This window comes from Rhipicephalus sanguineus, chromosome 2 (assembly GCF_013339695.2).
Source record: "Rhipicephalus sanguineus isolate Rsan-2018 chromosome 2, BIME_Rsan_1.4, whole genome shotgun sequence".
Taxonomy (NCBI): domain Eukaryota; kingdom Metazoa; phylum Arthropoda; class Arachnida; order Ixodida; family Ixodidae; genus Rhipicephalus; species Rhipicephalus sanguineus.
In genome coordinates, this window is record NC_051177.1 from 214792572 (window position 1) to 214807513 (window position 14942).

The 14942-nt window shown below is 44.8% G+C and overlaps 1 protein-coding gene across 1 annotated transcript in view; it reads left to right on the forward strand.

Annotated features, from left to right (window-relative positions):
• Positions 1–416: 416 nt before the first annotated feature.
• LOC119384071 (V-type proton ATPase subunit G) overlaps positions 417–14942 on the forward strand; it is a 42181-nt gene continuing 27655 nt past the window's right edge. Inside the window, exons 1-2 of the mRNA XM_037652351.2 lie at positions 417–638; positions 10335–10435. Of these exons, the coding sequence (XP_037508279.2) occupies positions 557–638; positions 10335–10435 (183 nt within the window). The 5' untranslated portion in view covers positions 417–556. The remainder of the gene's footprint in view (positions 639–10334; positions 10436–14942) is intronic.

Sequence of the window (14942 nt, forward strand, 5' to 3'; positions counted from 1 at the left end):
GTCACGATTCTGTAAAAATAAACAGTTGATAGTCCGCGCTTGTGATGTCCCGCGTCGGTCCTTCTACATAGCTTTCGTCTACTGTCAGCGCGATAAAGTTTACACAGAAAACACTGCCCACACTCACTTCAAACTGAGACGAAAAGAAACGTGGTCGACTGCGGCTTTTGTCTTAACGGTATCTCCAAATGCGTCGTGATGAGTTTCGGAATGGAATCGCTGTTTTGAATAGCGCGCTAACATTTACTTTCGTGTCTTTAAAGAGGGCGCCACATAAGTGTGTTAGTGTTGTTTACCTTGAGCTCCTGTTTTGCTCAACTGTACGAAAAAAAAGTAATAGGAATATTTAATGATTCGCAACAGTGACACATATGGAAAGGATACGATTTTGTTTTTTATGATACTCACCGCAGGTTTCGTTTTTTCACGCAGGCCCGTAGTCGCCACCACTGCTGCCGCAAGTCACCTGACTGCGGCATCGGGTAGAAGCGCTTGTGGCGAAGCTTTCGTGTGCGAATCTTTCTGCCCCGGCGCACGTCGATTCAGTCACTTCAGAATGACCAGCCAAAGCCAGGGGGTCCAGCAGCTCCTTGCCGCTGAGAAGAAAGCCTCGGAGAGAGTCGCCGAAGCCCGAAAACGTACGTTCGAACGCTGCACGAATGCCTCACGTGACGGGCGACAAGCTCCTACTTTTCACAGCGTTCTTTGAGGCCGCTCGTTTTGTATCTATGAACGCTTTTCTTTTCTCGGGTCAGCGCCTGTTCGTTTCCTAACGCATGTGTTGAAAAAACTTCGTTTTCTGTTGGCCCGTGTATGCAAAGCTTCTACAATACTTGATTTGGAGTCGGGGGATGATTTCCCAAGATTACTGATTGCTCACTACCTTCGCATCGTTTATGTTTCTGAGACGGTAAGGCCACAGCCAGCGCCTATCCGACATGTAACGCTAGAATTTCGGCTGTAAACCATTTCTTGTGTACCAACACCCTTACTCCCCCCCCCCTCCCCTGTCGCAGGAATGGCTGTTACATTTGTTGTCTTGCACTGCGTTTGAACCGCAACTTTTCTTCGTCTTTTTTTTTTTTTTTGCGTGCATTGTAATGCCTTCGAACCGAGTTCCATGAGTTTCGGAGCCTAGTGACTCACCGTTGCTCTTTTTATTCAGATCCGTGCTTTACTTGGTGCAGTTCTTGTAAATGAGAACATGGGTTATTGTGCGGGTGCCGCAAAAGTGGTGCACTGCTGGAGTAAAGTGTGGGATTGGGCTAGTTGGTATTCCATTGTTAAACTGTTCAGCGCAAAAAATTTTACACGGTACACATACAAACGACGAGGACAAGCGCAGACCTGTTTCCGCGCATGTCCTCGTCGTTTGTATGTGTACCGTGTAAAATTTTTTTGCGCTGAGCAGTTTAATAATAGCACTGCTGGAGCTTGCAGAATGTGCACCTGCTGATTATGCATGTGTCGAGTTGTGCTGTTTCGTATCACAAAGCCAAAAGCATAGGTTTTCCTAGCTGAACACAGACTTCTGCGAGAAGGGGAAGAACTACTTACAGCACCCAAATTAGGTCTGCTTTGCTCCGATGTTGGTAGCGACACCCAAATGCTGGCACATTTCGTGAACGAATGTTTCCAATGGATCTGTCGGCATTGTCCAAGTTCTTTCACATCAGCTTACCTTCGTAGACTACTCCTACCGGGTGGCTTAACAGGTAACACTTGTTGGAGAAGCATAATCTTAAACTTGCAGCGCAAAGGGCACAGCGAGTTGACCATAAGCAGATGCTACACTCGAGGACACCTGTTTGGTTCTTGGTCATGGCAGCGACATTTTGATGCGAGTGAAATACGAGAACACCCGAGCGTGTACTTGATTTAGTTGGTTCATGTTACAGACAAGCCTACGTGGTGAAAAATATATTCTAGTCCCCCACCACGGAGTGCCACATAATTTTATCGTGGTGTTAGCTCATAAGATGCTATAATTACATTACATTATATACTGTGGACCTGCCACAGTGGCTATAATGTCGCGCTGTTGTTGAGAACAGGGTTGAGCATCCGAGTGGCGATGCCTACACCCCAGTGGAATGCTCAAATGTTTAGGTACCTTCTTTTGCGTGCACATTAAAGAGCCCAAGATAGCCAGAATTCATGTAATGCCCGTGCTTGTTTAAAGTTTCATAACTTGTGCACCCCTTGGGGTGTTCTCATCTCATTGACACCTCTGTGGGAACGCATGTTAGAAAATGCATTATAAATATCTTAGTATAGCAGTGTGCGTTGTTATACTTTTGCCCTTTGGCAGTATGTTTATTGAAAAGTGTCTCTACCATATTTTCAAAATATTAGTCTGTACGAGCAAAGGGCAAAATAAGTAAATGAAGTGTCCATGGGGCTTTGCTACGACAAAATAGGGCATAATTACGGGGCCATTTTCTTTTTTTTTTTTTTGCAAGTTCTAATTGGCCAGCGAATAAAAACCAAAGTGAAGACGCATATGTTGCCCGCCTACTACGTGATGTCGCAATGGCCAGTTCCGAGAGGGCATGTGAACGTGCCTCGAATGCCACCAAGTGTGAAGTGTACCTGCCTGCTGAGGGGTGCAACGTAGCTAAGATTCATTGACGAAGGAGTAATGTGTGCCACACAACTGTGACAGCAAGGTGGTGTAAAGGATTTGAAGCAGGAGGCACAGACTCTCGTGATGCAGGGAAGGAACCAATGATCTTGTTTAGCTAGCGGATCAGCTGATTCGATGAAATTGTCGGGTCAGAATTTCTGCGCTGAGAAGAAATTTCCCGAAATTTCACGGTCAGCTCTCTATTACCCCCGAGAATGAACACTGGCATCACTGCAGTGACGGCGATGTCGAGTCGCGGCAAGGACTTTCCTGTGCCACTGCCAAGGATCGCCTTTTTCAGCGCTTGCCGTGTAGCCACTCTTTCATGATGCGGTGCTGATTACTCCTCAATTTTGGGATGCCACCATCCCAAGGTGCAATTTTTCATTACTTGCGACCGTTAACTAAGCTGTGGATAATGAAGCTGAGGTTAACTGAACTCCCATCCAAACGGAAAGAACTATGAAAAGGGAGGACAGCGAGGCACTCGTTTTCAGTGCTAAGAAATCTGTGCTAAGAAGATATGTACGCTAAGTGGTTCTAACTTCATTACAACTCTGCAGTCAAGGTAGGTCACCACCTTCAAAAACACGTTTAAAAAATGATTTTTTTGGATTTGATATTTTCGAGCTCCCTGTATTTAGTTAGCAAAAAGAATTGTGTAGTTATCTTGAGCCGTTCAAAACTGAACGTTTCCGATTGCCCAGCACCTGCCATCTCGTTGTCATAAATCTCTCTTTGTACACATCTTACATAATGCTAAGTTGGCTAAGCACGTTCTAAAACTTGTGGGCATGATGTTTTCGATTTATTTAAAAATTTCCACTGCACAGCTGTGGCACTCTGTTGTTTAAGTTGTGCACATTTTCGCTCGGCTGTCTGTGCTTTTTCTAATGCAATTTCGAGCTCTTGGACTTAGTTTTGGCCTCGCAAGGAGAAAATTGTAGTACTCCATGAAATATGGCAAAGTACAGGATGAAAAAAAGCATCGACACAAGTTCGGGAATCAGTATACTAAATGTGGGCCATCCACGCTGTTGAACACGTGGATGAGTGTCAGTCGGAGACTCAGAACAAGCCAGAAAAAAATATGTGCTTCAGCTAGCTCAAAAGACGATTGTGCCACTCTAAAGGAGACCCCGAGCTATGAGCCTGATGAATTTCAAACATTTCTTCATTACATGGCCATTCAGTTTAAATTTTTAAAGCTGTTTTTCTCAAAACATGATTGTTTTGCATTCTACAGTTACGCAAACAGTGGTAACTTTCCTTCTAATGAATATTTTCACACCAAACTTTGCGTGCTATTTCTCTATAGATGGATCTGTGCATTCAAGCAGAATGATCCAGAAAGAGCAGTAACTTTTTGCACTATGGCCAATTTTGTGCAAAACAAATCTGCCGAATATCATCTTCAGCAGTCTTTTTATGATAATGCACCTTAGCTTAGAGATGTGGTGATCATGGAGGTTAGATGCACGGGATATTGTCCTCGCTACATACCTGCCAAGTCATGTTGGAATCGCACAGACCATTTTGTTATGATTGTTGGTGCAAAATGCTTATTTTGGCACATTTTAATTTTTATAAATTTTATTTTTTACGTCTTTAGCAGTTTCATCCTTTTAGGCTTTAAATTTACCTAAGTACTGCATGCCAAAGCCATAATTACAACTTTTGGACTACAACTGTAAACCTTTTTTTTTTTTTTGGTTGTGACCTACCTTAAACCTTGTGTCCCGAAGTACTGTAAGTTAAATTAGGGCAATATTCAGTTCACTAACTACATTGCGGTTTATCATGCAAGTTATGTCGGGCTCTGTAAATAATGTAGGTGATTTGACAGAATTGTGCCTTCTGCTACAGGAGACTTTAAATGAATCTATCTGTCATAAAGAATTGCTTAACATATTAGGAAAATTAAACAAAAAATAACAGTGCCACTCACACTACGGTTTTGGAAATGCTGAAATGTGAGTACACTTGGATCATATGTAGAGATTTCCTCTCAACACTCGTCGGGGGCTGTGTAGTCCAATATCCTGATTTGAATGAACTGCTGGTTCGATTAATCGCCGCATCACAAATGTTAATGTTTGTTTCATGTTAAAGCACTGCTGATAGCGATCGCTTGCAAAACAAATGCCAGAAAGTCTAAATGAGCTTTCTGAATTGATTTGATGGTGCCCTCATCAGCGTGGCCCATGTAATAATTAAAGTCTTCACCTGGTCTCGCAAATCATGTTTACATACAGGTTTATGTTGCTCAGAGGCAATCTGCTGGGACTAAAATTAATTTACAAGCTGGCTGTCTAAACTGGCACTCACGAGCGCGACAGCACCATTGCCACGATGCTGCATGACCTCAACTTGTTTTCATAGTAGAATGGAGCACAGTCATTATTGCGAAAAAAATGTGAAACGCAACGTGATGAGTGATCGAGGACACATGAAAAACTGCGCGCGAGGCTTGGCACACTAGCAAAAATGCTGGCTGCAGATACGTGGATGCATCCTATGAAGTCACACTTGTGGAGGTGAAACCATCATACCTTTTAAAGGAATCGTTTGTGAACTACACAACCTAATAATGTGCTTACGAGAACGGATAACTGGGCTAGTTTGTGGGAACTCATGTTAAGGCAGTTTGAAGTTGGCGCTTGTCCTGTGCACTTATTCTTCGCTTGTGTCTGTGTCTCTTTGCGCTACCTGCCTTAACTAATAATGTGAAAACCGTGACATGATTGTGAGGCATGATGCAGAATAATTTTGACCACCTGAGAACGTGCCCCTGTATCTAAGCACAGGCATGTTTTTGCTTTTCACCCCTGTCGGGAATGGAGCCCATCCTCGAGGTTAGCACAACAACAAACCCCTTGCAAAGCATGCATGACGGAGCATGGCCACTGTTTCACTAATAATGACTGGGAAGATTATTGATGCTGTTTGCGGTCATTCATCTAGTGGAACAGCTTGCGAAGTAAGCGCAATGTTATGTAGGCACACCACGGCAGGTGTCCAAGAGTCCATGCCTTGACGTCATCCAGGTCCCGTTGCCAGGCGGCGCCACACGAACTTCTTGGGGCTAATACCGTCATGAGTGAGAGACTCCAGTACTGGAAACTCTGTGCTAGGTGGGTTCCCAAGGTGCTGACCAGCCATCACAAAATGCAGCAAGCGTTTCTCCGGTGCTACCATGATGCTTTTTTAACAGAATAGTCGTAGGACGAGACATGGGTCTGTTTCGAAACTGAAGAAATGAAAGTGCAAACAGTACAGTGAGAGCATTCCGATTCCCCTGCAATACCCAAGTTCAAGCGAACATTTTCCAGGAAGAGGTGTATCGGTACTGTGTTCTGGGACAGAAATGGTGTTCTCTTGGTGAAATTATGGGACATGCCATGACCATCGCTACAGCATGGTACAGCGTGACTCTTGGAACATCTGCGAAGGGCGATTGAGCCAAGAGGAATGTTTTCATTGTCCTTCGCAACTGCCAGTGCAGCTGTAACAAAGAAGCTCCTTCAGTGTTTTCAGTGCGAAGTGTTTGATTGGCCTCCATACAGCCTGGATTTAACTGCCTCTGATTACCACCTCTTTGCTCACATGAAATGGTGGCTGCTGACCAGAACTGGTTGAAAGCACAAGTGGCTGCCTCCTACAAGGAGGTTATAGGAACGTTGGTGCCACGCTACGACTAAGGTCTCAACCGAAACAGCGACTATGAAGAGAAGTTGGCTATAATATGTACCTAATACCCCTGTCACACGGGCACCCGTGAACTCCGTTTAACTCCCTCGTCTTTTCCTCGAGGGAGATGGGGTTCATGTCACACGGTCGCCATTTCGCTGAGGAAGTTAAATGGAGCTTTTGGTGGAGGGGGTTCCGTAATGACCATTTCGGCTCGATGGAGTACTCTCGTTCCGAGCCAGCTACTGTTACGCTGAAAACCGCACTAGCAAAATCGTCCTAATGAGCTCAGTTATAATTTTAAAAATTATGCTCTTTCTTGCGTAGCATTTCACGCCCCGTAGTGTAAGTTTTAGTTGTATTTTTTCGGACATCAGCGCTTGTACTCTCCACACCAACGCCTCGCCAAGCCGCCGCTGTGAAGCGTCGCGCGATATTTGTTTCTGCACGTGTGAGGCGCACGCACAAGCACTGTGACAGCAATGGTGATTCCGAGCCCTTCATCAACACACAAAAACACGTTTTTGTTGCTTTAAAGGCGACTGCACAGCAACGTTTTTAGATTATTTCAGTTTGCAAACTAGCTTCGAGAGGCGGCCAGGTTTTGTCGCCGTCGCGAGAGGTGGCGCTGGCGTAGCGTTGAGATCGGTTGAGATGCAGTACGAAGGGCGACGCTTGCTTCAGCCGCGTGCTTTTGCTGCGTTGTTGGTGCTCGCGATTAATCCCTCATGTATTCTGAGGTTTCACGCGTTCCACCAAGGCATGAGCTCTTTGTTGTGATCGTGCGTACGTATTTGAGTACATACCGCGAAGTGTAAGCGCCGATTCTCGACATGCCGAGGTGCAGCGCGCCGTGTTGTTCGGAGTACGCTTCGGCTTCGGCAAGCGCAACATTTCTTCATGGGAGCTTTTTTATGTTTAGAGGAATTGAAACCAATGTGTTTTCAGTTTAGCTGCAAAGGAACTGGGTCTGTTTCGACACTTTTTGAACCCTTCTTGGCGCACTTCGAGACTGTGATGTGGAATAATAAGTGTCGGTTGTCCCGTTCACAAGGACACCACTGCTGCAATAATATCTGGGGTATTTACGTGCCAAAACCACGATCGATATGATAATGAAGCACGTCGTTGTATTGCCTCCGGAAATTTAGACGATCAGGTGTTTAACGTGCAGTAACATCGCACATCACACGGTCCTCTAGCACATCCATCGAAATGCGATCGCAGCGGCTAGGATCGAACCCGCGACCTTCGGGTCAGCCGTCGAGCACCATCCACTGCACTACCGAGGCGGACCACCACTGCTGCAGAGCATTTTGCTGCCAAAGACGCTTGCAAAAGCCTAAGGTCTTCAGAAAAGGTCGCATCCGCAAAAAAGAAATTAAAGCTAATGTGAAGGCTTCCCGTACAGTCCCGTCATCGTAACCAGCTTGAACCGACGTAGCGGTTGCGGGGTGTGTGAATAGTGATTTTTGAGGCCGAATGGAATAGTGACAGAAGCGAATAGAATTGAACAAGGTATACTTTTTGAATAAGCCACGAATTTATGAAACATCCGTTCTTAATTAGAAGAAATGTAAAGTGATGTTCACATCCTCGTATTCGTATCTTTATTTATTATTCATTCATTCATTCATTCAATCATTCATTCATTTTGCGCTGTTTATTATCGGTATGAATATCTAACCAGCCAAGTCAGCTACCTTAGTAACTCGGCAAGTTTCAGGAAATTTTATTGAGCCAATGAGGTGAAAATTTATTTATTTATTTATTTATTTATTTATTTATTATACTCAAAGGTATCAAAACTAGACATTACATGAGAAGTAATGCCAGAAAGAAAGGCCAGTTAGGACGATGGCAGATAGAAGGGCATTCCATATATTTTTTTCTAAGTATACAGCAGGCCCTTCACGGCCCGTGTGAGTGGATACATAAATACATGAAAGTACATACATTGCCGAAAATTCATGTTGAAAATTTAGGTTTCGCCCATACTCATATACAGCTTTGCTGCAAAAGAAGGTCAATACGTATTCGAATGGGCGCATGCTGTAGGTACACAGCATTTGTAGGCGTATGGCGGGAGGAACGCACTGGAATGACAGTTATCGGGATAACAATTACAGGGATGACAGTTATCGTACTTTTGCACCAATTTTGGCCTTGCTTCATTGCAGTTGACATTTTGAAATATTCATAAAATATTCGGGCTTACAAATGACAGCTTTTTGATTCGATGATAGAATCGAAGAAGGCACTGTTCCATTTGAATATCGAAATTTTCGAATACTCGCACACACTCGTAAATACGTCACTGCAAATAATGTACCTATTGCATTCTGTTTCACGAAATCGAATGAAAATGACAAGACGTGTTTTTCTGGCTTTCTTGCTGGTTTTTTTTATTCGTAGGCTTTTCAACAGCAGGCGTAATACACATTCAGGTGATTTTGGAATATGATTGAGCATTACGGGAGCCCAAGATGATTTGCGCATATCCTGGCGAGAAATAATGCCGGTTAGAACGGGAAACGCAATGAGGGTAAGCGCACTGTGCAGTGTTCGCCTTATCTCTAACTTTTTTTTTTTTTTCATGTCCTGTCTTACATGCTGCTTGTTTCTTGTTATAATGCTCAGATACAACTAAGACGCGCGTTTCGCTCGAGCTAAGTGAAATGTGAGTGACTACCACATCGAGTTAATCGTTGTATCGTTGTGGTAGTAGCTTGTCGACTCCTTTCATTCAGTAAAGCAGTAGCAGACGACAGGCCGAGACCAATCCTAACGCGACCGCAGCGCCCCCGCCTGGTTGGCGATCGCGGCGAGCCGCTCCGCGCCACTGGAAAGCCGCGCACTTTGCCAACTGAAGTAATCTAAAAACGTTGCTGCACAGGCAAAAAATTGGACGTTTCGACGTAGGGTGCCTTATCGAGGCACACTATTTCGACGAGCGCAGCAGCGCTGTTTCTGCCCCATGCGGCAACCGTCGAAAGCTTGCCCCGAGCCGTGTAGCACGGCCACAACTCCATTCTCGTAATGCTCCATCAGGCAGTTAAATGCCAAACGGAGTGAAATGGAGTTCGGTGGTGGCCGTGTGACAGAGATATAAGTGTTCCAAGTGAAGCAGTTCTAATTTTCACGCTGTTTTTTTATTTCATGACTGATCAGACCTTAAAAAACAAAAATAGCCCTCGTACTGCATACTCAGGACAAGACTTCAACTAAACTTTATTACATTCAACATGCCAGCATATACTATACATAAATAATCGTGAAGCGCAGGAGTGGAGCAGGGCTGCACAAGCGAAGCACTGCTCCAGTCTGTTCATCATTCACAGCTTCCCTGGTCGACTTCCTTGCCCGATTTTATTGTCTGCTTGGTTGTTTTTAATCTGAAAATTGCATTGCTTGCCCTGTGGCCCCTTAAAGGAAAGCTGAAGTGGTTTTAGAATTTGGTAAAACTTTGTTGTTAACAAGGACCAACATTATTGTCAACGATGGCATAATTTTTTTTGCTGTTGTGGCAGCAGGAGCTTTAAAATACACGAAAGAAAAGTTCGTCTTCCTCCACACACGCGAACGCGGCGAAAGTGTGGGTGTGGAAACGAACTAACCGGAACTACGTCATAGTTGGTAGTTTTGGCGGAGCCGCGCAGCACTGTCATATCTCCAACCGTGGCCTCCGTGACTACTTTCGGCTGCGCGCGTTGGTGGAACTGATCGCAAAGGCCACGCTTTAACAGAGCTGATGGCGCCGATGACATGCCCATCAGAGATGACGTCATCGCCTTCGCTCAGCATCTCAAGAAGCCCTGCAGCTGCAGCCATTGTTTTTTGCCAAGAAATGCTATTTGCATTCACTTCTGTGAACTCCTACATTGGTTTTCGAATTCAGCTGGGATCGAACTATGATTACACATTCCAAAGTCATTTTTTTTTTTAAGCGCTTCAGCTTCCCTTTAAGAAACCATTGTGGATTTAATCCGTTGACTCATTCTGGTTGTTTGTCTTGCAGGCAAGGCCAAGCGTCTAAAGCAGGCCAAGGATGAAGCCGAGGTTGAGATCAACAGGTTCAAGGCCGAAAAGGAGCAGCAGTTCAAGGAGTATGAAGCCAGGGTATGTCACCCACGCATACCTGAGCTCGTAAATCTTACATGGTAGCTTTCCTGCCCTATGAAATTTCATTCTCATTGGGGTCAGTGTGGCCCATCCTCACCAAAATTGCGAGTGATGTGAAATATTGAGTGTTCAGCTTCTGTGAACACTTGTGCTTTGAACCAAAATTAGCTTGTGCGAGCATCCTTCAAGCACAAATACTGGAAAGAGCAGCACAAAAGCATCTCTCTGCACATGGACTGTGCCCCAGTATGCAGCCTTCGTCAGTAGCCTAAAATACACGAGCAGATGAGGCACTTAAAAAAAAAGCACAATTCGAACACTGAAACAAGGGCCATAACTGTTGCATTTCACGCTGACATTTTTGAAACTTCTGGGAAACCAGACATCCTCTTCATTTCTGTCAACTGTGCTCTAAAAAAAGTCAATTTTAAAGGATATCAGTGCCGTTATAATAGGTCACCATTTACTCCAATTTTTTAAATGTTCTCTAAAGGATTTATACAGGAGTGTACGATACTGTCACGGGGTCCTGACGGTGACGAAGGAAGCAGTCGGCGTGTCCAAGATGAAACTCTTTATTTGGTTGAACTTGCGGCCGGGAAATGGAAAGTCAAGTTACAAGCAATGCACACTGTGCACCGATAGCAGCGAACAGAGCGTCGGCCGTCGATTATCTGATCATCGCTGGGACACGTGTTGTCTTTTATACATCATGCATCGAACTTTCCAGCATTATTACTGGTGGTCGCGCAAGCTCTAGAATAATATTGACTATTCGCGTCATGTGCGCAACCTTAAAGGACCCCTGACACCAAAATTGAAACCTCGAGATCTTTGTGTTGTTTGACTTTCCTGTATACGGGGGCACATCTGACCGATTATTAGTGACGACCGTTGCCTTTAAGATATCTTAATTTGGTTTTAAAGTAAGCGTGAGTGCTCACTTGAGTTGGCTGCACCTTGCGACATCCTGGTATGACGTAGATAGAGGCCCCGTGTGACGTTCCAGGAGTAAAGCAAGTATTGTGGACGTTGCGGGGCGCACGTGCACAATAGGACCACTGGCACCCAGCGAGGCCTATTGTTCCTCACCCCTCTGGCTCTGTTGTCGGGCTGCTCTCCAGGTAGTTTTCGTGAGGGGACACTCGCTTAACAGGTTTAACTCACACAGAGGCACCCACATACTTTCAATCTCTACCGCGCGCGGGGCCCCGATTTGAAAACCGCGCTGTCAACGTCACCACAGCTTGAGTGCACGTGGTCTTTGACGCTCCCCCGCATGGGGCGCCAGTTTCTTGTGGTTTTTAGGCGGGCGTTTTGAAGTGATGCTAAAATGGTCACAATTAACTACGCTAGAATTAGTTGTACGATACGCTAGAGCATTTACGATTTAATTTAGAGATTACCAGACACAAAGCTACAAATTACAGCAAAAAAGTCACCAACAAAAATTTCGCTGTCAGGGGTCCTTTAACAAAATGATCTACTACAATTTGGAATGTTCCCAGACATTCTGGCACAGCTTGCGCAAGGCAGTAGTAACGTGTAAGGGGGCGGTAACATAAAGCATAGAAAGAAAGGAGCGTGTGTGGTGATACAGTAAAAACTCATTAATTCGACCACCATTAATTTGAAAAATCTGACATGATAAGTCGGACATGTTCGCGGGTCTTGGCAAGCATATATATGGTTTTATGGCATCAAACTCTCCTTAATTCGGTCATATTTGGCCGCATTCTAATTCATTCGGATGGTTTTTGGAGCACGTTAAGCGCAAAGGAGCTAAAATGGTGTTCGTGAACAACCAGAATGGCCGCGGTCCTTCAGAAAGGCATGGTCGCCATTCAATATCTTACAATTATCGCTTTGTTGGAGACCAAGCTTCAGCGGCTGTGGCAAACTTGTTTCATTTCGATTTTACTCGGTGGGCGCGAACTGCGCAGGCTCTATGTATGGTCGCGTCTATAGTGAGTGGAGTCAAAGCTGTGACAAGCACTAGCTTCGTTTTGATTTCGGGCTATACATGTGCATTGTCAGAAAACTCAAATGTGGACGCTGTTGAAGAAGAGCTTCAGCTGTGGTCTGCATGCTGGCATAAAACTCGCTTGCTACATTGTGACAGATGAATGATCAGTTGCTGGCCATTTTTCTGGACAACAAATTATCATCCTGTGGCATGGTCTTAAGACCTTGCATTTTCATCAGAGCTGCAGTCATTCTGCTGCGATGGTGCCATGCTGTGCCACGTCGTGGGTGTTGGAGGTGGAGTTGGATTTGGTTGGTATCTCAGTGTTGGTGGTGTTAGACTTGGTATCTCCATTGGACATTGAAATGAGTTCTCATCACAAGCACTATGGCTCCAAGAGGCTTCAGGAAGAAGGTTCATAATGCCGAGTTTTTTTTTTTTTTTTTTTTTTAGTTACACCAGGTTGGATGCTACAGGAATTAGCTGCTAGCCTTACTTCATATAACATTCTAATGTGTTGCTATCGCATTCATTGTTCTCCCTTGCAGTGAAACTCTGGCTCCATAGACCTTAAGTGAAATTTGCAGCACCATCTGGTAGGTGCCGTTGCAGCCCTTGGCGTCATCTTGGTCATGTCTGGCGGAGCAGACGACCAAGATGGCGCCGACTAGGAAGGCCTCATCCCGGCAGAGTTCACGCTTTGTTAGCATGCAAGGGTTTATTGGTCAGCTGCCGTGTCACGTGACACCCTGTGACGATATGTGTTACACACTTGCCGCCTTGGCTACGAGCAGTGCTGGCTAACACTCCCAGGGATTCCACGTACAGAAATGCCCAAATAAAGTGGACAGGGAAGCGTCTTCCATCGTAGCTTAATTGGTAGAGCATCTGATGCGTAATTCAAAGGTTCTGGGTTCGGATCTCGTCAACAGAATGCGTAATCTTTCATCCATCCACTTTAATTCATTTCAATTTACGTCATAATTACTGCACTACAGTAAAAAGACGACAATTAGTGTTTACTTTGCTTTCCTTGGCCTAATTGTTTGATTCATTTTGATATAAAATGTTCGGAAACACAAAACACTATTTTCTCTATACAAAGATATATTGACATGAGGTAGGCTGGCAACTGTAGTGTCCAGCCTCTTGAGCAAGAACGAGGAAGTCTGCACTGAAGCAGACACCTCAGTTATGGGCATGGACTCAGCCTGCAAGCTGAAGAAGGTTTCTACCCTGGGGACTGGGTCACAAGTTCACAGGGCGGAAGGCAGTCTCCTCACTCCGATGGGTAGATGCACAGTGCGAGTAAGCCTTCACGGGTTTATGTATCGTAGAGGCCTTATTATACTGCTAAGTTGCTCGAGGTACCTAGTTCTTGGAATGGACTCTTTGCAGGCTAACGGAGCTGTGATGAACTTTTTAAGAGTCGCAGGTAACGTTTTCCATGACGCACGCCTAGCGAGCAGCACTGATGAAAGTTATGTCAATGCGTTGAGGATTGTCAGTGACAACGTCACGTTACCGCATAAGAGTAGCGTATTGACCCTTGTAACCTGCGATGCATTCGATAAACTTGACAACTATGAATGCATTGCCATTGCAAATATTTTGCTGTTGCTTCGAGGGAACATCTGCATAGCCCGAGGCCTTGTTCTGCTGCAGAATAAACGCTCGCAAGTTCTACTGTCCAACTTCAGCGATGAGTTTCAGCATGTCTCTCAAGGCAACACTGTCGCTTTCTTCAGCAAAAGCTCCGACATCGGCACATGGAAGTGACTTAAATGGTGTTACCTGGACAGCCACTTCAATAGTGTTGCCAGTGGCAACAACTGGTGTTAACCTGAGCAGCCGCATTCACATTAAGGGGAGATACTACTCGAACAATAACCTTTTTTGTGAAAATTGTCACGTTTGACATTTCACTTGTACAATTATGTTTGGTCATTAAACTTTTATTTCCCCGAGTATCAAGGCTGAATTCAGATTAGAAATCGGTGAAAAATCTATTTTAATTGGGCAATGTCACTCTGGCCTCAGCCACGGCAGGTGCTGAGACCACATTATATGGTAAGTTTATGTGGTAAAGGGGAACGCATGAATCACGTGGCCAAGCACAATGGCACGGCACTCGATAAACTGCCATTACCACCTCCATGTGGCGATAAGTTGAAAGATGATGCAACACAAGATTTGCAAAATTGCTATGAAATTCAATAGCCACCCACATTAAATGTCCAGGAAATGTATCTTGCCATGCAAGCATCCTACTTTAATTCTAGCAACATGGCAGGAAGTCACCAATTCTCTTCAGAAGGGGTGACTTCCTGGTGTAAGCACAGCTCTTTGGGAGTCCGTATCAGATTACACTCTAATCCTGACCAACGAACAGGTGTTGCCTGTACATCCATTATACCGGGTGTCCCAGCTATCTTTAGCCAAGGGTTAAAATATACAGTATTAGAGGCAGGCGAATGAAATCACTTGCAAATTACTGAGTCACCTTGCGCACTACAGACAATCTTTTGTTTGGTAATT